This window comes from Stegostoma tigrinum, chromosome 12 (genome assembly GCF_030684315.1).
Source record: "Stegostoma tigrinum isolate sSteTig4 chromosome 12, sSteTig4.hap1, whole genome shotgun sequence".
Taxonomy (NCBI): domain Eukaryota; kingdom Metazoa; phylum Chordata; class Chondrichthyes; order Orectolobiformes; family Stegostomatidae; genus Stegostoma; species Stegostoma tigrinum.
The window spans coordinates 69,439,306-69,463,475 of NC_081365.1; the positions used below are offsets into that span (position 1 = coordinate 69,439,306).

The 24,170-nt window shown below is 49.0% G+C and overlaps 1 protein-coding gene across 8 annotated transcripts in view; it reads left to right on the forward strand.

Annotated features, from left to right (window-relative positions):
- Positions 1-24,170, forward strand: part of LOC125457243 (rho GTPase-activating protein 6) — a 497,221-nt gene that overhangs the window by 440,298 nt on the left and 32,753 nt on the right. For all 8 annotated transcript variants that reach the window (XM_048541196.2, XM_048541197.2, XM_059650414.1 and 5 more), the window contains exons 7-9: positions 14,114-14,264; positions 18,932-19,080; positions 22,547-22,726. In XM_048541196.2, the coding sequence (XP_048397153.1) occupies positions 14,114-14,264; positions 18,932-19,080; positions 22,547-22,726 (480 nt within the window). The remainder of the gene's footprint in view (positions 1-14,113; positions 14,265-18,931; positions 19,081-22,546; positions 22,727-24,170) is intronic.

The window sequence follows — 24,170 nt, forward strand, 5'->3', positions numbered from 1 at the left end:
AGAACTGCGGATGCTGTAAATCAGGAGCAAAGACCAAAGTTGCTGGAAAAGCTCAGCAGGTCTGGCAGCATCTGTGAAGGAAAAAAGTCAGGGTTAATGTTTTGGGTATGGTGATCCTTTTGTTCCTGCATAGCCAAAAGCAGCTTCAATGTGGCGGAGGGGAGCAGTAGAGAGAGATGCAGTCAGTAAAAAGTGAATTGAAAATTGGGGCCCTTGTTGTGGATGAATTAGGAAAGATTGTTTCCACATGTGTGATTGGGGAATGAAACCAAGAGCTGTCATTAGAGAAAGGGAGGAGAAAAGTTTGTGAACTGATGACTGTTTGACTGTGGAATTTTTTTTATTACATGTGACTACTGAGGTTGAGACTGAAACATAATTTAAATGGAAAGTGAATGAATATTTGAAAAAGTGTATTTTGCATGGATCTAGATGTAGACGAGATTCAGAAGAGGGGGCAGTTAAGAAGGCTGAAGTCCCAAACTAATGCTGTACTTTGTGTAGTTCAGTAAAACCTTTTTCCTTTGAATGACTGATGGAGATGACAAGCATGTGACAAGTGACTAATCTTTGTGTTTAAAATCCTACCTTTAACAAAGCAGCTATTCTGTAAAAACAGGCTCTGAATCAATGCTGTCTAATCTAATTATATCAGTCATTTATAATGATAAAATTGAGACTTTTAAACAAAAGTATAGCAAAGATATAAGGGCCTACCAACTGATTAAACCCAAATGTGTAGACTGAATTTATAATTTTCACAGTTATATCCTTATTCAGCCATAGCTTTGCGGAAATAATGTTAGAGGCTCCTTTCCCTGTGTAACAAAAAAAGTCAAAAACTTCTGCCACACAGATGAACAATCTCCAGCCAGTTGACCATCAATTTTATGGTCCAAGCAAACATTGCCAATCTTCTAAAAGCCCTCGTTTAACTCTTGGCATTGGAGTTAAAGCGAACATGGAAAATTCAATCTGAATTAACAATATGCACATCGGATTAATCCAAACTGAATGGGAAGAATAGGACAGGGGGACAGAAATTTAAACAATGAAAGGACACGGTGAAGACTGACCTAGGGAAGTTTGTCCTTAGAACACTTAACACATGGAACAAGCTCTTAGGTCAAATAGTGAAGGTGGTATCCCTTGAAACTGGCATTGAACTATTTGGCTATCAGAATGATGGAGCTGTAGGTTTTTTTCTGAATGGATGTCTTAAATGAGTGAAAAAGCTTTACTCCTCTTTTGAAATAAATGAAGTAAAATTCAGCTTTGACTACTTTGCAAAATGCATGGATTTCATTCTGTTGACTCAAGTGGAATGGAAATTCCAATAGATATTTAAGTGAGACTTCCGTTCTTGGGTCCCATTAATACTGCCAACCTAGGAAAACATTGAGGAATTCTGTTTTCAAGTATGGAGGGGGCCAACATTTTCCCATTAACCATGAAGCAGACAGGAGTAAGGTGGTGGAATGTTCAATGCATGGTTGCATCATATGACTGATCACCATCCCTGGGCTGTCCTTTCACAAAACACCAGTTTAAACAGTCAAAGACGTTACAAGTTCAGTTTTTTTTAACATATCTTGTTGAAGCTTGCTGGTCAAGTACATTTGCTATGTTCTGTAGCTGCACAGCAACTTCAAAAGATAATTATGGCACCTAGGTCAGTCGATTTAAGGCAACAGTGGTGTGGCAGGTGAGCAAAGGGTATCTGAACATCTGAGCACAGTGATGAAGCAGCAGATAGACATGCACCATGGAGTTGTGGTGGCAAAGAATCAAGACTCCTTATTTAATTGCTTTGAGGACGGACAATGTCACATTAGAAAACTGCTTCTGTATTCCAGAGGCATTTTTATTGCCTGTCTTTGGGATGTTCAAGCCCCTACAGATGCTCACTGCTCAGCTTCTGAACAAGATTTTTCAGCATTTCCAGTCAATTAAGCAGATTTCCCAGGACCAAAAACAGAAGTTGCTGGAAAAGCTCAGCAGGTCTTGTAGCATCTGTGAAGAAAAATAAAATCAGTTAACATTTCCGGTCTGGTGACCCTTTGTCAGGACTAGTGGCAGCAGGGGACATGTCAGTTTATATGCAGAAAACAGGGAGAGAGATGGGGTAGGGAGTAAACGATAGGATAGAGCCCAGAGAGAGAGAAGAGCAGTTGGATAGACAAAGGAGTTGATAACGATCTGGCTAGGAGAGTGAATAGTTGTTAATGGGGATTGTTAGTGACTAACAATCAGTAGTGTGTAATGGCGGGCTATGTGATAACAAGGCCTGGTGTGTGAGGCCGGGGTTGAGGGAGGACATGAGCGAGTTTAGGTTCTAAAATTATTGAACTTGATATTGAGTTCAGTGTTCAGTGGTTTCCCAGTTTTTTTTCCTGCTCTCTGTGTGTCTCGCGCTCGCGCGCTCTCGCTCTCTCTCTCGCGCGCTCTCGCTCTCTCTCTCGCGCGCTCTCTCTCTCTCGCGCGCTCTCTCTCTCGCGCGTGCTCTCTGTCGCGCTCGCTCTCTCTCTTGCGCGCTGTCTGTTCACGCTCTCTCTCTGTCTCGCGCGCTCTCTCTCTCTATCTCGCTCGCACTCTGTATCTCGCTCACCCTCTCGCTCTCGCGCGCGCCCTCTACCTCTCGCTCTCGCGCGCGCCCTCTACCTCTCGCTCTCGCGCGCGCGCACTCTCACTCTTGCGTGCTCTCTCTCTGAGAGCGAGAGGTAGCAAGAGCACGAGAGAGAGCGTGAACAGAGAGCACGAGAGCGCGCGTGTGAGAGTGAGAGCACGCGCGAGAGAGAGAGAGCATGCGAGCGCAAGAGAGAGACCGCACGAGAGACAGAGAGAGAGCACGAGAGAGAGATCACGAGAGCGCACGCGTGAGAGAGAGAGAGAGAGCGCACGCTCGCCCTCGCGCTCTCTCTCTCGCTCTCGCTCGCTCGCTCTCTCCCTCCCCCCCTCACTCCCTCCCCCGCCTCTCTCTCTCTCTCTCTCGTGCTCTCACCCTCTCTCGCTCTCGCGCGCTCTCTCTCTCGCTCTCACACGCTCTCGCTCTCTCTCGCGCGTGCTCTCTCTCTCGCTCTTGTGCGCGCTCTGTCTCTCACTCTCTCTCTCGTGCACGCGCTCTCTCTTTCTCGCGCGCGCGCTCTCTCTCGCGTGCTCACTCTCTCTCGCGTGCTCACTCTCTCTCGCGCGCTCACTCTCTCGCGCGCACTCTCTCTCTCGCGCTCTCTCTCTTTCTCGTGCACGCTCTCTCGCTCTCGCTCTCTTTCTCACGTGCTGTTGCGCTCTCTCTTTCTCGCGTGCTCTTGCGCTCTCTCTTTCTCGCGTGCTCTCGCGCTGTCTCTTTCTCGCGCTGTCTCTTTCTCGCGCTGTCTCTTTCTCGCGCTGTCTCTTTCTCGCGCTCTCTCTTTCTCGCGCTCTCTCTTTCTCGCGCGCTCTCTTTCTCGCGCGCGCTCGCTCTCTTTCTCGCGCGCTCTCTCGCTCTCGCTCTCTCTCTCGCGCGCTCTTTCTTTCTCACACGCGCTCTTTCTTTCTTGCGCGCGCTCCCTCTTTCTCGCGCGCGCTCTCTCTTTCTCGCGCGCGCTCTCTCTTTCTCGCGCGCGCTCTCTCTTTCTCGCGCGCGCTCTCTCTTTCTCGCGCGCGCTCTCTCTTTCTCGCGCGCTCTCTCTCTCGCGCGCTCTCTCTCTTTCTTGCGCGCTCGGTCTTTCTCGCGCGTGCTCTCTCTTTCTCGCGCGCTCTCTCTCTCTCTCGTGTGCTCTCTCGCTCTCGTGCTCTCTTTCTCGCGCGCGCTCTCTCTCTTTCTCGCGCGCGCTCTTTCTCGCGCGCGCTCTCTGTCTTTCTCGCACGCGCTCTCTGTCTTTCTCGCGCGCGCTCTCTCTTGTTCTTGGGCGCGCGATCTCTCTCTTGTTCTTGGGCGCGCGCTCTCTCTCTTGTTCTCGGGCGCGCGCTCTCTCTCTTGTTCTCGCGCGCGCGCTTTCTCTTGTTTGCGTGCGCTTTCTCTTGTTTGCGCGCGCTCTCTCTTGTTTGCGCGCGCTCTCTCTCGTTCGCGCGCGCACTCTCTCGCTCTCGCTCTCTCGTGCGCTCGCTCTCTCGCTCTCTCGTGCGCGCGCTGTCTCTCTCCCTCTCGTGCGCGTGTTCTCTCATTCGTGCGCTCTCTCTCTCTCTCTCTCTCTCTCGTTCACGCTCTCGCTCTCTCTCTCTCTCATTTGCGGTCTCTCTCTCTCTTTCTCGTTCGCGCGTGCTCTCTCTCTCTCGTTCGCGCGCGCTCTCTCTCGTTCGCGCGGGCTCGCGCTGTCTCACTCTCTCGTTCACGCTCGCGCTCTCATTTGCGCGCTCTCTGTCTCGTTTGCGTGCTCTCTCGTTCGCGTGCGCTCTCTCTCGTTCCCGCTTTCTCTCTCTCGTTCGCGCTCAATCTCGTTCGCGCGCGCGCTCGCTCTCTCGTTCTCGCACACGCTCGCTCTATCGCTCTCGCTCTCTCGTGCGCTCGCTCTCTCGCTCTCTCGTGCGCGCGCTGTCTCTCTCTCCCTCTCGTGCGCGTGTTCTCTCATTCGTGCGCTCTCTCTCTCTCTCTCTCTCTCGTTCACGCTCTCGCTCTCTCTCTCTCTCATTTGCGGTCTCTCTCTCTCTTTCTCGTTCGCGCGTGCTCTCTCTCTCTCGTTCGCGCGCGCTCTCTCTCGTTCGCGCGGGCTCGCGCTGTCTCACTCTCTCGTTCACGCTCGCGCTCTCATTTGCGCGCTCTCTGTCTCGTTTGCGCGCTCTCTCGTTCGCGTGCGCTCTCTCTCTCGTTCCCGCTTTCTCTCTCTCGTTCGCGCTCAATCTCGTTCGCGCGCGCGCTCGCTCTCTCGTTCTCGCACACGCTCGCTCTCTCGCTCTCGCTCTCTCGTGCGCTCTCTCTCTCTCTCTCTCTCTCGTTCACGCTCTCGCTCTCTCTCTCTCTCATTTGCGGTCTCTCTCTCTCTTTCTCGTTCGCGCGTGCTCACTCTCTCTCGTTCGCGCGCGCTCTCTCTCGTTCGCGCGGGCTCGTGCTGTCTCACTCTCTCGTTCACGCTCGCGCTCTCATTTGCGCGCTCTCTGTCTCATTTGCGCGCTCTCTCGTTCGCGTGCGCTCTCTCTCTCGTTCCCGCTTTCTCTCTCTCATTCGCGCTCAATCTCATTCGCGCGCGCGCTCGCTCTCTCGTTCTCGCACACGCTCGCTCTCTCGCTCTCGTTCTCGCACGTGCTCTCGTTCTCGCACGTGCTCTCGTTCTCGCACGCGCTCTCGTTCTCGCGCGCGCTGTCTCGTTCTCGCGCGCGCTCTCTCGTTCTCGCGCGCTCGCTGTCTTTCTCGCGCGTGCTCTCGTTCTCGCGCGCTCGCTGTCTTTCTCGCGCATGCTCTCTCTTTCTCGCGCGCGCTCTCTCTCTCTCTCTCGCGCTCTCTTTCTCGCGCGCGCGCTCTCGTTCTCGCGCACTCTGTCTTTCTCGCGCGCTCTCTGTCTTTCTCGCGCGCTCTCTCTCTTTCTCGCGCGCTCTCTTTCTCGCGCGCGCTCTCTCTCGTTCTCGCGCGCGATCTCTCTCTTGTTTGCGCGCGCGCTCTCTCTCTCGGTCGCGCGCGCGCTCCCTCTCTCGTGCGCGCACTGTCTCTCTCTCTCGTGCGCGCTCTCTATCTCTCTCTCGTTCGCGCGCTCTCTCACTCTCTCTCTCTCTCTCTCGTTTGCGGTCTCTCTCTCTATTTCTCGTTCGCGCGTGCTCTCTCTCTCTCGTTCGCGCGTGCTCTCTCTCTCTCGTTCGCACGCGCTCGCGCTGTCTCACTGTCTCTCGTTCACGCTCGCGCTCTCATTTGCACGCTCTCTCTCGTTTGCGCGCTCTCTCTCTTGTTCATGTGCTCTCTCTCTCTCGTTCGTGCTTTCTCTCTCTCTCTCGCTCTCGCGCGCTCTCTCAAGCGCCCTCTTTCTCGCGCGCACTCTCTCTTTCTCGCGCGCTCTCTCGCTCTCGGTCACGCGCGCGCGCTCTCTCTCGCTCTCGGTCACGCGCGCGCACTCTCTCGCGCGCTCTCTCGCTCTCGTGCTCTCTTTCTCGCGCGCGCGCTCTCTCTTTCTCGCGCGCGCGCTCTCTCTTTCTCGCGCGCGCGCTCTCTCTTTCTGGCGCGCTCTCTGTCTTTCTCGCGCGCTCTCTCTTTCTCGCGCGCTCTCCCTCTCTCGTGCTCTCTTTCTCGCGCGCGCTCTCTCTCGGTCGCGCGCGCTCTCTCTCTCTCGGTCGCGCGCGCGCTCTCTCTCTCTCGGTCGCGCACGCGCTCTCTCTCTCTCGTGCGCGCTCTCTATCTCTCTCTCTCTCGTTTGCGGTCTCTCTATTTCTCGTTCGCGCGTGCTCTCTCTCTCTCGTTCGCGCGTGCTCTCTCTCTCTCGTTCGCGCGTGCTCTCTCTCTCTCGTTCGCGCGCGCTCGTGCTGTCTCACTGTCTCTCGTTCACGCTCGCGCTCTCATTTGCGCGCTCTCTCTCTCGTTTGCGCTCTCTCTCTTGTTCACGTGCGCTCTCTCTCTCGTTCGCGCTTTCTCTCTCTCGTTCGCGCTCAATCTCATTCGCGCGCGCGCTCGCTCTCGTTCTCGCACACGCTCGCTCTCTCGCTCTCGTTCTCGCACGTGCTCTCGTTCTCGCACGCGCTCTCGTTCTCGCGCGCGCTGTCTCGTTCTCGCGCGCGCTGTCTCGTTCTCGCGCGCGCTCTCTCGTTCTCGCGCGCTCGCTGTCTTTCTCGCGCGTGCTCTCGTTCTCGCGCGCTCGCTGTCTTTCTCGCGCGTGCTCTCGTTCTCGCGCGCTCGCTGTCTTTCTCGCGCATGCTCTCTCTTTCTCGCGCGCGCTCTCTCTCTCTCTCTCGCGCTCTCTTTCTCGCGCGCGCGCTCTCGTTCTCGCGCACTCTGTCTTTCTCGCGCGCTCTCTGTCTTTCTCGCGCGCTCTCTCTCTTTCTCGCGCGCTCTCTTTCTCGCGCGCGCTCTCTCTCGTTCTCGCGCGCGATCTCTCTCTTGTTTGCGCGCGCGCTCTCTCTCTCGGTCGCGCGCGCGCTCCCTCTCTCGTGCGCGCACTGTCTCTCTCTCTCGTGCGCGCTCTCTATCTCTCTCTCGTTCGCGCGCTCTCTCACTCTCTCTCTCTCTCTCGTTTGCGGTCTCTCTATTTCTCGTTCGCGCGTGCTCTCTCTCTCTCGTTCGCGCGTGCTCTCTCTCTCTCGTTCGCACGCGCTCGCGCTGTCTCACTGTCTCTCGTTCACGCTCGCGCTCTCATTTGCACACTCTCTCTCGTTTGCGCGCTCTCTCTCTTGTTCATGTGCTCTCTCTCTCTCGTTCGTGCTTTCTCTCTCTCTCTCGCTCTCGCGCGCTCTCTCAAGCGCCCTCTTTCTCGCGCGCACTCTCTCTTTCTCGCGCGCTCTCTCGCTCTCGGTCACGCGCGCGCGCTCTCTCTCGCTCTCGGTCACGCGCGCGCACTCTCTCGCGCGCTCTCTCGCTCTTGTGCTCTCTTTCTCGCGCGCGCGCTCTCTCTTTCTCGCGCGCGCGCTCTCTCTTTCTCGCGCGCGCGCTCTCTCTTTCTGGCGCGCTCTCTGTCTTTCTCGCGCGCTCTCTCTTTCTCGCGCGCTCTCCCTCTCTCGTGCTCTCTTTCTCGCGCGCGCTCTCTCATTCTCGCGCGCGCTCTCTCTCTTGTTTGCGCGCGCGCTCTCTCTCGGTCGCGCGCGCTCTCTCTCTCTCGGTCGCGCGCGCGCTCTCTCTCTCCCGTGCGCGCTCTCTATCTCTCTCTCTCTCGTTTGCGGTCTCTCTATTTCTCGTTCGCGCGTGCTCTCTCTCTCTCGTTCGCGCGTGCTCTCTCTCTCTCGTTCGCGCGTGCTCTCTCTCTCTCGTTCGCGCGCGCTCGTGCTGTCTCACTGTCTCTCGTTCACGCTCGCGCTCTCATTTGCGCGCTCTCTCTCTCGTTTGCGCTCTCTCTCTTGTTCACGTGCGCTCTCTCTCTCGTGCGCGCTCTCTCTCCCTCGTTCGCGCGCGCTCGATCTCTCTCTCTCTCTCTCGTTTGCGGCCTCTCTCTCCCATCTTTCTCGTTCACGCGCTCTCTCTCTCTCGGTCGCGCGCGCGCTCTCTCTCTCTCGTTCGCGCGTGCTCTCTCTCTCTCTCGTGCGCGCGCTATCTCTCTCGTTCGCGCGCTCTCTCTCTCTCTCTCTCTCGTTCGCGCTCTCTGTCTCTCTCTCTCTCTTGTTTGCGGTCTCTCTCTCCCATCTTTCTCGTTCGCGCATGCTCTCTCGCTCTCTCTCGTTCGCACGCGCTCGCGCTCTCTCACTGTCTCTCCTTCACGCTCGCGCTCTCGTTTGCGCGCTCTCTCTCTCGTTCGCGCGCGCTCTCTCTCTCTGTCTCTCGTTCGAGCGCGCTCTCACTCGCCCTCGATCGCGCGCTCTCTCGCTCTCGTTCGCGCACTCTGTCTCTCTCGCTCGTTTGCGCGCGCTGTCTCTCTCACTCTCTCGTGTTCGCGCGCCGCGCGCTCTCTCTCGTGTTCGCGCACGCGCGCTCTCTCCCTCGTGTTCGCGCGCGCGCTCTCTCTCATTCGCTCTCTCTCTCGGTCGCGCGCGCGCTCTCTCTCTCTCGTGCGCGCTCTCTATCTCTCTCTCTCTCGTTTGCGGTCTCTCTATTTCTCGTTCGCGCGTGCTCTCGCTCTCTCGTGCGCGCGCTACTCTCTCGCTCTCTCGTGCGCGCGCTACTCTCGCTCTCTCGTGCGCGCGCGCTCTCTCGCTCTCTCGTTTGCGCGCGCTCTCTCTCTCGTTCGCGCGCGCTGTCTCTCGTTCGCGCGCGCTCTCTCTCTCTCGTTCGCGCACTCTCTCTCTCGTTCGCGCGCGCTCTCTCTCTCTCTCTCTTGTTCGCGCGCGCTCTCTCTCCCTCTCTCTTGTTCGCGCGCGCTCTCTCTCTCTGTCTCGTTCGCGCGCGCGCTCTCTCTTTCTCTCGTTCGCGCGCGCGCTCTCTCTTTCTCTCGTTCGTGCGCGCGCTCTCTCTCTCTCTCGTTCGCGCGCGCTCTCTCTCTCCCTCTCTCGTTCGCGCGCTCTCTCTCTCGTTCGCGCATGCTTTCTCTCTCGTACGTGCGTGCGCAGTCTCTCCGCGCTCTCTCTCTCGTTCGCGCGCTCTCTCTCTCTCTCTCGTTCGCGCGCTCACTCTCTTTCTCTCTCTCTTGTTCGCGCATGCTTTCTCTCTCTCTCTCTCTCGCTCGCGCGGGCGCTCTCTCTCTCGTTCGCGCTCTCTCTCTCTCGTTCGCGCCCTCTCTCTCTCGTTCGCGCCCTCTCTCTCTCTCGTTCGCGCCCTCTCTCTCTCTCGTTCGCGCCCTCTCTCTCTCTTGTTCGCGCGCTCTCTCTCTCTCGTTCACGCTCTCTCTCTCTCATTCGCGCGCGCTCTCTCTCTCTTTCTCTCGTTCGCTCTCTCTCTCTCTCGTTCGCGCGCTCACTCTCTCTCTCTCTCTCGTTCGCGCATGCTTTCTCTCTCTCTCTCTCTCTCTCGCTCGCGCGGGCGCTCTCTCTCTCGTTCGCGCTCTCTCTCTCTCGTTCGCGTTCTCTCTCGTTCACACTCTCTCTCTCTCGTTCGCGCCCTCTCTCTCTCGTTCGCGCCCTCTCTCTCTCTTGTTCGCGCCCTCTCTCTCTCTTGTTCGCGCACTCTCTCTCTCTCGTTCACGCTCTCTCTCTCTCATTCGCGCGCTCTCTCTCTCTCTTTCTCTCGTTCGCTCTCTCTCTCTCTCTCGTTCGCTCTCTCTCTCATTCGCGCTCTCTCTCTCTTGTTTGCGCTCTCTGTCTCTTTCTCTCTCTCGTTCGCGCTCTCTCTCTCGTTCTCGCGTGCTCTCTCTCTCGTTCTCGCGCGCTCTCTCTCTCGTTCTCGCGCACTATCTCTCCCTCGCTCTCGTGCGCGCTCTCTCTCTCGTGCACGCTCTCTCTCTCTCTCGTGCGCGCTCTCTCTCTCTCTCGTGCGCGCTCTCTCTCTCGTGCGCGCTCTCTCGTTCGCGTGCGCTTTCTCTCTCTCTCTCGTTCGCGCGCGCTCTCTCTCGCGCGCGCGCCCTCTCTCTCGCTCGCGCTCTCTCTCTCATTTGCGCTCTCTCGTTCGCGCGCTCTCTCGTTCGCGCGCTCTCTCGTTCGCGCTCTCTCTCTCGTTCGCGCTCTCTCTCTCGCTCTCTCTCTCGTTCGCGCTCTCTCGTTTGCGCTCTCTCTCTCTCGTTTGCGCTCTCTCTCTCTCGTTTGCGCTCTCTCTCTCGTTTGCACTCTCTCCCTCTCGTTTGCGCTCTCTCTCTCTCGTTCGCGCTCTCTGTCTCGATCTCGCGTGCTGTCTCTCGATCTCGCGCGCGCTCTCGCTCGTTCTCGCGCGCTATCTCTCTCTCGCACTTGTTCGCGCACTCTCTCTCTCGCTCGCGCTCTCTCTCTCGTTCGCGATCTCTCGTTCGCGCTCTCTCTCTCGTTCGCGCTCTCTCTCTCGTTCGCGCTCTCTCGCTCTCTCGTTCGCGCTCTCTCTCTCACTCTCTCTCTCGTTCGCGCTCTCTCTCTCGTTTGCGCTCTCTCTCTCGTTTGCGCTCTCTCTCGTTCGCGCTCTCTCTCTCTCGATCTCGCGCGCTCTCTCTCTCGTTCTCGCGCGCTATCTCTCTCTCGCTCTCGTTCGCGCACTCTCTCGTGCGCGCGCTCTCTCTCTCGTTCGCGCACTCTCTCTCTCTCTCGTTCGCGCGCGCTCTCACTCTCGTTCGCGCGCGCTCTCTCTCCCTCTCTCTTGTTTGCGCGCGCTCTCTCTCTCTGTCTCGTTCGCGTGCGCGCTCTCTCTCTCTCGTTCTCACGCGCTCTCTCTCGTTCTCGCGCGCTCTCTCTCTCGTTCTCGCGCGCTCTCTCTCTCGTTCTCGCGCGCTCTCTCTCTTGTTCTCGCGCGCTCTCTCTCTCGATCTCGCGCGCTCTCTCTCGTTCTCGCGCGCTATCTCTCTCTCGCTCTCGTTCGCGCAGTCTCTCTCGTGCGCGCGCTCTCTCTCGTGCATGCGCTGTCTCTCTCGTGCACTCTCTCGTGCGCTCTCTCTCTCGTGCGTTCCCTCTCTCTCGTTCGCGCTCTCTCTCTCGTTCGCGCGCGCTTTCTGTCTCTCGATGGCGCATGCTTTCTCTCTCGCTCTCGTTCGCGCGCGCTCTCTCTCCCTCTCTCTTGTTTGCGCGCGCTCTCTCTCTCTCTGTCTCGTTCGCGTGCGCGCTCTCTCTCTCTCGTTCTCACGCGCTCTCTCTCGTTCTCGCGCGCTCTCTCTCTCGTTCTCGTTCGTGCAGTCTCTCTCTCGTGCGCGCGCTGTCTCTCTCGTGCGCGCGCTCTCTCTCTCGTGCACTCTCTCTCGTGCGCTCTCTCTCTCGTGCGTTCTCTCTCTCTCGTTCGCGCGCGCTTTCTGTCTCTCTCTCTCTCGTTGGCGCATGCTTTCTCTCTCTCTCGCGCGCGCTCTCTCTCGCTTGCGCGCGCTGTCTCTCTTGCTCGCGCGCGCGCTCTCTCGCTGGCCTGCGCGTGCTCTGTCTCACTCGCGCGCTCTCTCTCTCTCTCTCTCTCTCTCGTTCGCGCGCGCTGTCTCTCTTGCTCGCACGCTCTCTCTCTCTCGCTCGCGCGCTCTCTCTCTCGCTCGCGCGTGCTCTCTCTCTCTCGCTCGCGTGCGCTCTCTCTCTCTCTCGCTCGCGCGCGCTCTCTCTCTCTCTCGCTTGCGCGCGCGCTCTCTCTCTCTCTCTTGTTCGCGCACGCTGTCTCTCTCTCTCTCTCTGTCTCGTTCGCGCTCTCTCTCACGCTCTCTCTCTCTCATTCCCTCACTTGGTGATTCCGCACCCCACTGCCTCTTGTCGGCCATTAAATTTGCAGCCAGTTTGCACTCTCCATTGTGACAATGAGGAGATAATCTGTAGTGAAGTCAAATTTGGTCAGCACACTGGTTAAAAATATCCTGCTCCTCTTAAAATAGATTATAGAATTGTCTATGTCCAATTTAGAGGGCCTTACTTTAACACTTCATCTGAAAGAAGGCATCTCTGACAGTGCAGTGCCCCCTCAATACTGCATTGGAGTTTTAGCTTGGATTTTATATTCATATCTCTGGATGGACCTTTGAAACATTGATTCTAGAAATGATCATGTTACCTCTGAATTACAGAAAAGCCACAAGGACCAGTATGTAGTAGATGGAGTTATGTACTATTGTTTATTCACTCAGAGGATGTCGATGTCCCTGGCTGGGCAAACATTATTGCCTGTCCCTAGTTGCCCTTGAGAAGGTGGTGGTGAGCTGCTTTCTTGAACCACTGCAACGCATATGCTGCGTGCATACCCATATGCCCTCAGGAAGGGAATTGCAGGATTTTGACCCAGCAACTGTGAAGGAGCAGCAACATATTTTCTAGTCAGGATGATGGGTGGCTTGGAGTGGAACTTAGAGGCAGTGGTGTTCCCATTATATCTGCTGCTGCTGTGCTCTTCTTGATGGATTTGCAAGTGCTGTCTAAATATCTTTGGTGAATTTCTCCAGTGCATCTTCTAGTTAGTCCACACTGTTGCTACTAAGTGTTGGTGCTGGAGAGAGCGGATGCTTGCAGATGTGATGCCCTTCAACTGGGTTGCCTTATCCTGGGTGGTGTCAAGCTTCTTAAGTGTTGTTGCAGCTGTACCCATCCAGGCAAGTGGGGAGTATTCCACCACACTCCTGACTTGTGCCTGATAGGTGATGGACAGGCTTTGGGGAGGTCAAAAGTTGGGTTACTCATTGCAGTATTCATAGCTTCTGACCTGCTGTTGTAGCCACTGTATTTATGCAGCTAGTCTAGTTGAGTTTCTGATTAATGATATCTGCCAGGATGCTGAGAGTTGGGGATTCAGTAGTGGTATTGCTACTGAATGTCAAGCGGCTGTGTTTAGATTGGTTATTGCTTGGCATTTGGCATAAATATTCCTTGCTACCTGTCAGCCCAAGCTTGGGTATTGTCCAGATGGTGTTGCATTGAACGTGGACTATTAAACATTGTGCAGCCATCAGTGAGCATATCACAGAAAAGTAGGTGTAGAAGTTTGGATTTAGTTTCAAAGTTAATAATGTGATGAATAATTAAGGTCCGAGAGCTGTCTTCTGAACGCTATTAAACAAAACCTGATGTTGAACAATGGCTGCTATAACTGTTGGTTATCCTTCCCTGCATTGCAGAGAACATTCCAAACAAATCCCGAAGTCCGGGACCTACCATGTATTGTCCAATTATGGTAGAAACCAGTGCACAAATCATTAAATTTACCCCCCGGTCACATACCCCTTCCTATGCCCAGATAATAATTGTCTCCTGAGCAGAACAGTCATTACGTGAGGGAAGATGTATACAAGATTATGTACAAAACCTTCACGCTGGAATTGTTGGTTTCTTTAAAAAATATTAACAGTCATAAGATAACAACTTTTATTGCAGCAGATTGTATGGAACTCATTTCTTATTGGCAATTTTCCTACCAGGAACACACATTAGAAAATAATGAGCATAATCTCTAATTTTTAGTTCATTACCTTTTGATGGTGAGAATATGATAGGGATCATGCCACATTCTCTTTGTACGCACTTCTGAGAGCTCAGACTCCTGTTGTGAGAAAATTGGCTGTCTTGCACTTTGCCTCTTAGATTGTTGACAACTTATGAATTGTTTTCTGTGCAACTGAAGAATGGCAATGACATTAGCAACAAGAAAGCAATCCAATCTTCTCACTCATGGCCAACAATTTCAGTTTGAATACTACATCTCTTAGGTGTTTTTAAAAATAATTAATGCCTGTACACAGCAATCTGCATGTGCAATTATGCACAGACTATGTAAGGGCTCTAACATGTGTGCGTCCACCTCTTTAAAACACTACTTTTCAACCAAGAAGGCTACCTGTCTTAATGACTTATTTTTTTTATTCAACAATTTTTTTTGGATTATGATCCTTTGAAATGCCTTGTGACATTTATGATGTCATCCTTTATAAATATGAGTTGAAAGGATATCGCATCAACCCTGTTGTGGTGAATGAGCCTGTAAAACAACCACAACAGTTACTTTTGACGTTCTGTTTTCCAAATGCAGTCTTTGCATTTGTATCTAAATTTATCTCATCCTTTCTTTGTCTTGTAGTTGCGCGAGGAATTTGATCGTGGTGCAGATGTTGTTCTTGATGAAGAGCACAGTGTTCATGACGTTGGAGCTTTGCTGAAGGAATTTTTGAGGGATATACCAGATCCTCTGCTCACTAGAGAGCTCTACACTCCATTCATCAGTACACTTTGTAAGAGAATGATATTGCTTATTTATGTTCACTTCGACTATAAATCTTTACAATGTAATGTATGTTATTTTACTTGTATCCTGAGGTGATTATTGCTATTGTTATTGCATCACATATACCTTTGTCTTTGGTGGTGCTATTCTTTCCTCTGACTCAGAGGTACAAAGCTTGAACTCCACTCCAGATATGAGAACACAAGAACTAGGAGCAAGAGTAAAACATGTGGCCCCTTGAACAAGCTCTGTCATTCAATAGGATTGTGACTGATCTTCAACATCAACTCCATTTTCCCGCAGTATCTGCTTACCACTTGATTCTCTGTTTCCAAATACCTACCAACCTAAGCTTGGACAAACCTATCAGATGAGCATTGCAGAACTCTGGGATTTATTTTTCAACGTCTCAGGTGTAAATGGCCAACTCTACTTCTAGGCTCTCGTATCAGGGGAAACAGCCTTTTGATATTTACCCTGTCAAACTGTACAAGAATTTGCATGTTTCAATGAGATTGTCTCTGTCTCTGTTTCTGATTCTTTGAAATTCCAGGGACTATAGGCCTGGTCACTCAAAGTTCCCCAAATCAATAAAGAAAGATGGTGTAAGCAGTGATTTAGAGGAAGGGGAAGCATTGTGGAGCAACTGGGTGATAGCTCCAACAAGTGGAGACCAAGGTTCCTTCTTTGAATCTGGCTCAACATCCAGTGGAACACACCAATAAATTGTAGCTGTAAGTGCCCCTATCCATCTGCTCGTATAGGTTGTAGGGGCATTGATGACCCTACCATATTAGCTAGTACAAATATAACTCTGGTCATTGAAGCATTTAATATTATGGCCTGTCAGACTGCAAATCCTCTCTGATGAAGGGTCCAGGCCCGAAACGTCAGCTTTTGTGCTCCTGAGATGCTGCTGAGCCTGCTGTGTTCATCCAGCATCATACTTTGTTATCTTGGATTCTCCAGCATCTGCAGTTCCCATTATCACTGATGCAAATCCTTCCAATATTTCTTATTGCTCTAAAATTGTGCAGAATTGACTCTAATATCATCTTTGTCCTTCCTTGTTTGTGACTAAACCTAGACTGCAAAGTGTATCCGTGTCAAGTAAAGTTTATTTTACACAAAAGCAGAATTAAAAGCACAGACAGCTTCAGGCTACAGATTATGCTGTCAGAATCACTCAATCGTATTGAAATCTGTGTTATTTTCTGTGTATGAGATTACATGTAATTGATCAAAACACATGTGAGGAAGGAATCATAGAAGTGGGATTACAGTATGCAACTCCAGATGAAGAACTAGAGTTGGTAGGATTCTTCGTCCACCTGCAAGGTTTTCTGAAGTTTGACAACAGGCTTTGGACAATTAAAAATCAAAGGGAGGCCCAGATTGACTTACTGGATTAATGGTGTTAACTGTTCACCATTGGTCCCTGGGTTCATAATGTGTACATTTGGGATCTTCCAAATCCAAAAAAGGTGTTGAAAGAATTATAAACAATTGTTGTAAATTGTCCATTTACTTCAAGATGAAAGGATGTTGGGGTCAAGATTAACTAATCAGCTTTTCTACCTGGATGCTAGACTAATGTTTTTCATGTTGCCAAGGGATGCAAGTCAGAGGAAGCCATTTTTGAGGTCAGGTTACAGGCTTTCTTATGAATCAATGAGTATCAGAGAAAGAGGCTAAGGCTGAATTGTCTCTGCATCCCATAGTCTTTTAAGGATTCCAGGAGATCCTTTCTTGAGTGGTCAGTGAGGTTAAATTGTTGTAAAAGACTTTTTATTCTCGTGATATATTTGAGAACCTCTGTGAAAACTAGGGAAGGAACCGAAGGTGATAATTCGATGTTGCTGATTGAGGAAAATGGGGATTTACTGTAAGCTAGGAGCAATTGTAGATGGTTTGCTGCAAGTACTGTAACTGCGGACTATGGTATGATATAAGTTTTTAAAAAGGGGAAATGTACCTTTTTTTCAGTTTAAAGTATGCCTCCTACAAAAATTATATAGCTCAGTCTTTTTAGTCATTGTTAATAGAAAAAATATTAAGACATGAAATTTTGCTATCCTTTTCAACTACTAAGTAGAAGTTTGAATTTCTTCTTAAGTGTTATCAGTCTGTTTGGAGATTGTTTTGCACAATGTGGAGCTAGATTTCTCCATGCTGTTTGACTATGAAACCAGCCTCTTGGCAGAAATCCCAGTGCACCAAACATTTTCTGTGTGTGTGTGTGTGTGTGTGTGTGTGTGTGTGTGTGTGTGTGTGTGTGTGTGTGTGTGCGCGCGCGCACGCGCGCGCGGTTGGTCTGTAGATACAAAGTCCAGCTGTGAGTGCTCTGCAGCAGAACTGGATGCAACCGTGCACTCTGGAAAGTTGATACCTGTGCCATTCTTTCTCCAAGTGCGTGGTGGTAACTGTCCCAGTCCTCATCATGTGCAGTCTACCTCTGTGCTTTTCTCTAAAACCAAGTCAGCCTCAGTATTCTGTACCTGAGGATGTTGAACAAGGTTGAGTGTCAGCGTTTTTTTTTCTTCAAGATCCTGATCTGCTTGCACTTCACACTCTGTGTTTGACAGAGAGTGGTGGTGATCTGAAAGGGTAAAGGCATAATGGTAGTGTAAGCTTGGAGTAAGGGATAGAGTCAAATAGAAAATACGTGGTTACACCATCATTAGTATGCAAGTAAGAAAAGAATGTGGGATGTGAGACAGTGGATTATATATGGTAGTGTATAATTATTCTCCCAGGCTTTAGTCCATTTGCTGGCCGTGGCCTGAATCATGGCTGCTCCAGTGATGGCCAGCACTATTTCTCCCAGCAGAACGATAACATACAACCTTGCCTGTTTTCAGAGTGTTATGGTTTCTGCCTGTAGGAGTTTGCCACCTTATCCTGTAGGAGATTGGGAATTGTAACAGTAAATGTGGAGCTATATATCTAGGCACCCATCCTGATTGAAAGATGGTAGTGTGCACCAACTGTGAATACAGGTCTGAGATTGCAACATTGCTCAGTACATGAGCTTGTGGTCAGGCTATAAATGAAATCTGAATTACATTTGATAGATTGTTGGTAGGTGTGCGAAGTTGGTGGCTCATTGTAGGAGCACAACATTTGAAACATTCACATATGCTTCCAATTGGTGCAAAGTCTGGATTACTGTGATGATTAGTTGTTGCCACCACCTTTTGTAATGTTTGTTTGGAGGGGTTCCTAGTTGCCAGAGGCAATTTGACCTCTTGCTTTTTTTTCCACCCATCATCTTTCTTTCTTCTGTTTTCTTTATTCATTCACTGGATGAAGAGGTCGCTGGCTTGTGCCAAGGTCTTCAGTGCTTCATATGAAAAACCTAACCTGTCCATCTTCTCTCCCACCTATCTGCTCCTCCCACCTCACTGACCAATCCCCACCACTGTCTACCCACTCACCTATCACCATCCCACCTTCTTTCCCCAGCCACACCCCTCCCCTCTCTCTTCATTTCAGAGCTCTCTTCCCCTTCCCCCATTTCTGGAGAAGGGTCCTAACCTGAAACGTCAGCTTTCCTGCTCATCTGATGCTGCGTGGCCTGCTGCGTTCCTCCGGCTCCACACTCTGTTATCTCTGCCTGCAGCATCGGCAGTTCTCACTGTCTCTGCTCGGTCTGGCTGTTTCCGCTCTTTCTTTCATGAACACTTCCCTAGTCAGTTCCTCAGCCTATGGCTGAGCGTGGTCTAGCTCCAAGTGTTGCTAGTTCTGTAGGAATTTGGGACACCTGCTCGGCTTGGTAGCATGACTTTCGTTTCTAAGCTGCCTGCATGCATTACTTTGGACAGACACAGGTTAATTGCACATAGTGATCATGTTGCTTGTTTTGTAGCCCATTGTCCTGTGTTAGTGGGTGTAAACTGCCTGCTTTGTTTTGGTAGACTTGACTAGATGTTTAGAGGAAAGCAAGAAATCCAATTGTTTATAGTTTTAAAGCTCTGCATATGTTTGTTGCCAAGGTTGATATGTCAAACAAATAAGTTTAAAAATGATTTTATTCCTCCCTCAGAACCGTAAGATTTTCTTGAAAGTGCAACAGCCAAAGAACATGTTGCATTCTCCTAAAGCAAAGCAAAGCACAAATGACTTGAGTAAATGCTATCACTTTGACACTGACTTTCAACGCTGTCAGCCTGCTCCTCTGCTCTCATGCTATGAGTGCAGGCCAACAACATTAATTCAGATAACAAAGTGTGAAACTGGATGAGCACAGCAGGCCAAGCAGCATCTTAGGAGCACAAAAGCTGATGTTTTGGGCCTAGATCCATTATCTCTGATACAATATTTATGTAAAAACATGTCTGAATTCATGTGTTTTTTAACTTCTTTCAATCACAACTCCCCTTTTGTGAAACCACCAGTTAGCAAAACCACTTGCAAGAAGTGAGAAATATGATGTGACTACAGTTTCAAACCAAATAGTTCCCTCTGTCACACTTCTAAAGGGAGTCAAAAACATATAGCAATAGGAAAACCAGTGTTATGCATGGTGAGATATTGGATACAATCTTACTTATCGTGCTTTTGATTTTTGTTTCTGATATTAGTATATTATAACACTGTCCTGACTTCATTCATTTTCTTATTGTGTCTCAGTAACATTGACTTTAACACAGGAGCTGTTTCTCTTTATCTTAGCACTCGAACAGGACGAACAGCTATGTGCCTTGCAGCTTCTCATTTATCTCCTGCCCCCATGTAATTGTGACACGCTCCACAGACTCATGGAGTTTCTTGCCATGGTAACAAATCATGCTGAAGACACCCTGGATAAAGATGGACAGGAGGTAGGGGAACTTAGAAGTTTAGAGGCTTCAAAATTCCGTTGAGTGCATTTTACCGTGTCCCTTATATCTTATGCTTAAGACAAGATATTCGCATATCATAGCTGCTTTGAATCCTCCTATAATCTTACTTTTTTAACCTACTGCCCCTCTCATTCCTCCTCTTCTGTTAATAGTGCCTGGAACTGAGACTGTGTATATATTTCTTCTGGCTTCCATTCAGTTGAATTGATGGATGAGATTTTTTAAAACTTAGTTTAAATTTAATTTGATCCAAATTTCTGGAAATGTCAAAGTTAAACTTATAAATGTTTAATTTATTTCATAGTTAACAATACCATTGTTTTAGTTAGCAATGACAGTAGACTCTTTAATTCCATTAGGTTGGCAGCAAAAAACAGTTCAGATTTATTGCCATTATTATCTTAGTAACATCCCTTGCCTGAGTTTGGCAACAGTCCCAAGTTGCTTCAAATTAATCTGAAGTTTAAACTTGCTAATCTTGGAGAGGTATATAATGTTATATGGAGCCAGCATATATATATTTTAAAGTTTTCTTTCAAGAAAAATAAAGTTGTTTTTGTGATTCAGCATAGGATCCTCAGCCTAATGTAATATTAATTGGTAATCATTGGTAATATTCTCAACTTGTAAATAGGAAGGTCAGTAGATCAAGTCTCTCCACAAAGATGTGAAACTTGAAGTTGAAGCTGACAGTTCAATGCAGCACAGCGGCAGTGCTGCACAGTTGAAGGGGCATCTCTTGGATGAGTTAGTAAGATATAGCCTCTTTCTCCCCTTCAGGCAGGCATAAAATATCCCATGGTACCGTTTCACATAAGATCAGGGAAAATCCCCTTTGCACACTGACCAATATTTAATTCTCAAACAACATTACATTGGTAAATAGGTGATCTGGGGGTTATCACATTGCTGTTTGTGGCACTGCTGTGAATAAATTAGCTACCGTTGATTCTCACGTCAAAGTGGCAATTACACTTGAAGAATACTTCATTGAATGTAAAGAAAAAGGATTGGCTATGCTACATTGTCGGTAGTGTTCAGGGATGTGTAGATTAGGTGGTTTGTAGGGGAATGGGTCAGGCTGGGATGCTCTGAGGTTCAGTCTGGACTGGTTGGGCCAAAGGGCCTGTTTCCATACTGTAGGGATTTTATGATTCTGAACTTTGGGACATCATGAAATTGTGAATGGTGCTATATAAATTTTTTTATTGTAGCTCTAATTTTGTACCTTTGTAGTCCAAATCCCGCCGGACTAGTAGAAGGAACATCACATAACTAAGGCCTTAAGCATAAACTGGGTGGCAGTATGATCAAGCATGGACGACAGCAGAAACTGTTTTCCTTAAGAAATTTATTTTTGTTTTGGAAATAAATGCAGGAGTGGCTGCAGTGGTATTATGAGGTCACAGTGAAGTGGCTAGTTCTGTTACCGAGCAGATTATAACACTTAGAATTTTTTTTAAAAATTCTTCTGTTTCTCTCACTTTGAGGGTAGATTTTGACTTTGTGTAATAGGGTACATGGGTGACCATGAACTGATCTTTCATTTAACATCTCTCCTGATTTTCATTTCCACCAATGTTAGTAATTAGTTGAAGAACTCTCCCATTAGCTAACAGATTAAAGATTTAACAGCATCTTAGGTTTGTTTAGTGCATCGTCAAAAATGATGTGACCCTTTGATCATTTACTTATAAATTCTGTGTCTGATACCACCTCTCTCGCTAACACCTGAAGAAGGAGTAAGACTCCAAAAGCTTGTAATTTCAAGTAAACCTGTTGGACTATAACCTGATGTTGTGTGATTTCTGACCTTGTCCACCCCAGTCCAACACTGGCAACCCCACATCGTGACATTCTTCCAGCTCAGGAAGAATCCCAGAGTGCATTGAGATTGGGGCTTTGCCTGTAGTGGGCCAGAGGATTGGTAATTTAGGATAAGCATTTATGAGTGCAGGGAATGCCAGTCTTACCCTCTAAAATAGTGCAGCCTGTCACTGATTCAAGTTGGACAACTATCTGAAGTATTAGTTCAATCTGAACTATTAGTAGTGCAGTATAAAAATCTGTCTGAAGATGTAACCTACCTGGTAATTAATGTTTCCTTTAAAAGAAAGGAAGGACTACTGTTTCTATAGTACATTTCCTAATCACACTCTAAGTGCTTTACAGTCAACAAAGTTGTGTTTTTGCAATAGATTAGTCACTGTTGTAGCACTGGTAGTAATTGTGTTAGCAACTGAGCACTGTTATCACCCTTCTTTAGGCTGCAAGTAATGTTACAACAGGATGTACTAATCCCTCTAGAATTCATGTGATCTTTTGCTTCTGTTGTATTTTTCATAAAGCAGCGTGACAGCACAGTTTGGTTTAATAATGCAGTGTATTAACAATAGTCTTGTCAATTGCATGGAGTTCCCTCACGCGCTAATGAATGTTTGTGTTGTCTCACTTCCAATTTTAATCATTGGCTGGTTACTTACATTTGGACTTGGATCTCATAAAAATGGAAGCCCAAGTTTTTAACTCTGGTTAGGGCAGTTGGAGGGAGCACAGCTAATGGAGTAGAATTTGGATGATGCCATGACATTCTCCAGTGACTCGTGAGCCTCATTATCACAGCAGAGAATGGGGTCCCATCTGAACCTGTGCGTAGTGATGTGCATTTCGAGTGAAGCAGATAATCGTGACTGGAAAGGAGGGTAACTGGAAGCATGGAGTACCCAAGGATTCCTGTTGGACCTGTAGAGCACTCTTGACCTCATAACAGGCATCTAAAACACATCTAAAATTTTAAGCTAGCTGGGCCTCTTCTGGTTGCAAACCCTCCTCACAACCTGCATTGGCACCTCAAGGGACTGGGGCTACTGCTGGAAATGGCAGGGGTCAGAATGTAGTCACGGGATCCCAATATTCAAATATTGATGAGTTCCCCACAGCTGAGGAATGATGGAAGCAGGTGTGGAATCTCATTCTTTAAAGGTCAGTTCCATCCTGCCAGGCAACCAGGTTTTTATTCCCTTCATGGAGCCTCGGGCTTCCTGGCAAATACACCATTTGCCATCTGCCCATAACTGCTATTGAACCGAGCAGCTTGCTAGACCCTTACAGAGGAAAGTTAAAAGTCACTTCCATGAGCTGGAGTCAGACATAGACAGATTTTCTTTGCTAAAGGACATTAGTAGAAGGATATTTATGTCAATTGCCAGTGGTTACGTGATCAATAGCCTTTCAATTCCAGACTTCCTTACAAATTCAAATTTCCCCATCTGCCATGATGGGATTTAAACCCATGTTCCCAGAACTTTAACCAGGAGTTCTGCATTACTGGACCACTGATACTGCCACTGCACCATTATCTCTCTCCTAATTATTCAGTATGAATCAATTAACTATGCTGGTTAAGCAGCATTTCCTACTTCTAACTGGCTTTGTTACATTTTAGGTGACTGGAAACAAAATGACTTCACTTAACCTTGCCACAATCTTTGGCCCCAACCTCCTCCATAAACAGAAGAGTTCAGACAAGGAATTCAGTGTTCAAAGTTCAGCTCGGGCTGAGGAGAGTGCTGCCATCATCAACGTTGTTCAAAAGATTATTGAAAACTATGAAATACTCTTCATGGTGAGTAGAGATCTCTGTTTATCAAACACTGGTTCTGCTTTGTGTTGCATGTGTAGTTATTGCTGTGTTCCATACTGCTACAATTTGAATCTCAAACTCAATCAAATTGCAAACTATTATGATATCCAAGGTTTGCAAATTTCACAATTTGTCCTGACCCTGAACACCATTGTTATTACTCAGAAAATTATGACAGCTAAAATTAAAGTGAACATTATCCACTGTGGCCACTGGAAGTGCTTGAGTTCCTGGCTACTCAAATTGCTGATAAGGAATTTTAATTAAAAGCATAAAATTTTAAAAATACTCAACAGGTCAGGTAGCACCCATGAAGAGAATAAAGTATTGTGATGGTTTAAGGTTGATAATGAGTAAAAACTAATTCTGCAAAGGGTAGAAGTATAAGCATTCTGCAAAATTGGACAGTGTCTCCTCAGACCCTCTGTCCTTGTATCTCTACCACCATAAAAAATTGCAACAAGTAAATTTGTAGAACATTTACTTTGTTATTTAGTTGCTCAAGTAGGGGACACACCGCTTAGATTTTCTGCTTCCGAACATCATCCACAGTGTCTGTGTATTGCAATGCCTTTCATTCATGTTCACTTGTGAATTGGGCACCAGAATGGAAGTGGTGCAGTTCTATGTCCTTGGACTTCTAACCATTAACAGTCAGACAGCAGGAAGAAAGAAGTTTAGACATTGTTGACAGGGGAAGTGATGTGGCACATGGGAAACTTGAGTAGCAACAGCAGTGGTTCTCAACTAACAAGGCAGCCAGGAATCTAATGAGTGGATGAAGCAGGGAGTGATCATCTATCCAACACCATGGAATAAATGTGCAGCAAACACTGAAGCCATATGATGGAATTTAACCTGGGCAGATAAAAACCACCGCTTGGAAATGCGCATAAAGTTCCCATTCAATTCCAGGACAAGGTGACTTTGAACTGCTGCTCTAGGCAGTCTGCAATCACACACATCAGACATCAACAGAGTCCATCCTTTTTCTAATAATGCAGGTCGGGCTTTCATGACATCAGGACCCAGCTGCAATTTTAACCAGAGGCTTGCTTAGGAAAGCAGCTGTAGATTTCCTTCCAACCAACTAACAGAAAGATGAGCTGGGGCCAAAAGAGGCCTCAGGAGGTGAAAGCATTTACTTTTTTGACTGGATTAAGTAAAGGGAAAGTTTTTAGACTTCACCTGCCCGCAGTTTCACCCTCCCTGAATCCCCTTCCCTCTGACTCAACCAAGTGGTAGGTTCAAATTTGGGTTATTTGAGTCAACCTCCATGGCTCAGGGTGTTTCCTCTTGATATTACTTGCTGCAGGCTGCAACTTCTAATCCAATATCTCCTATTTGTAAAGCAGAGAAGAAAATATTCCTGCCCAGTGCAGAGATAGTCATGAAGTCAAATTAAAATACCATGAGTTTCTAAAAA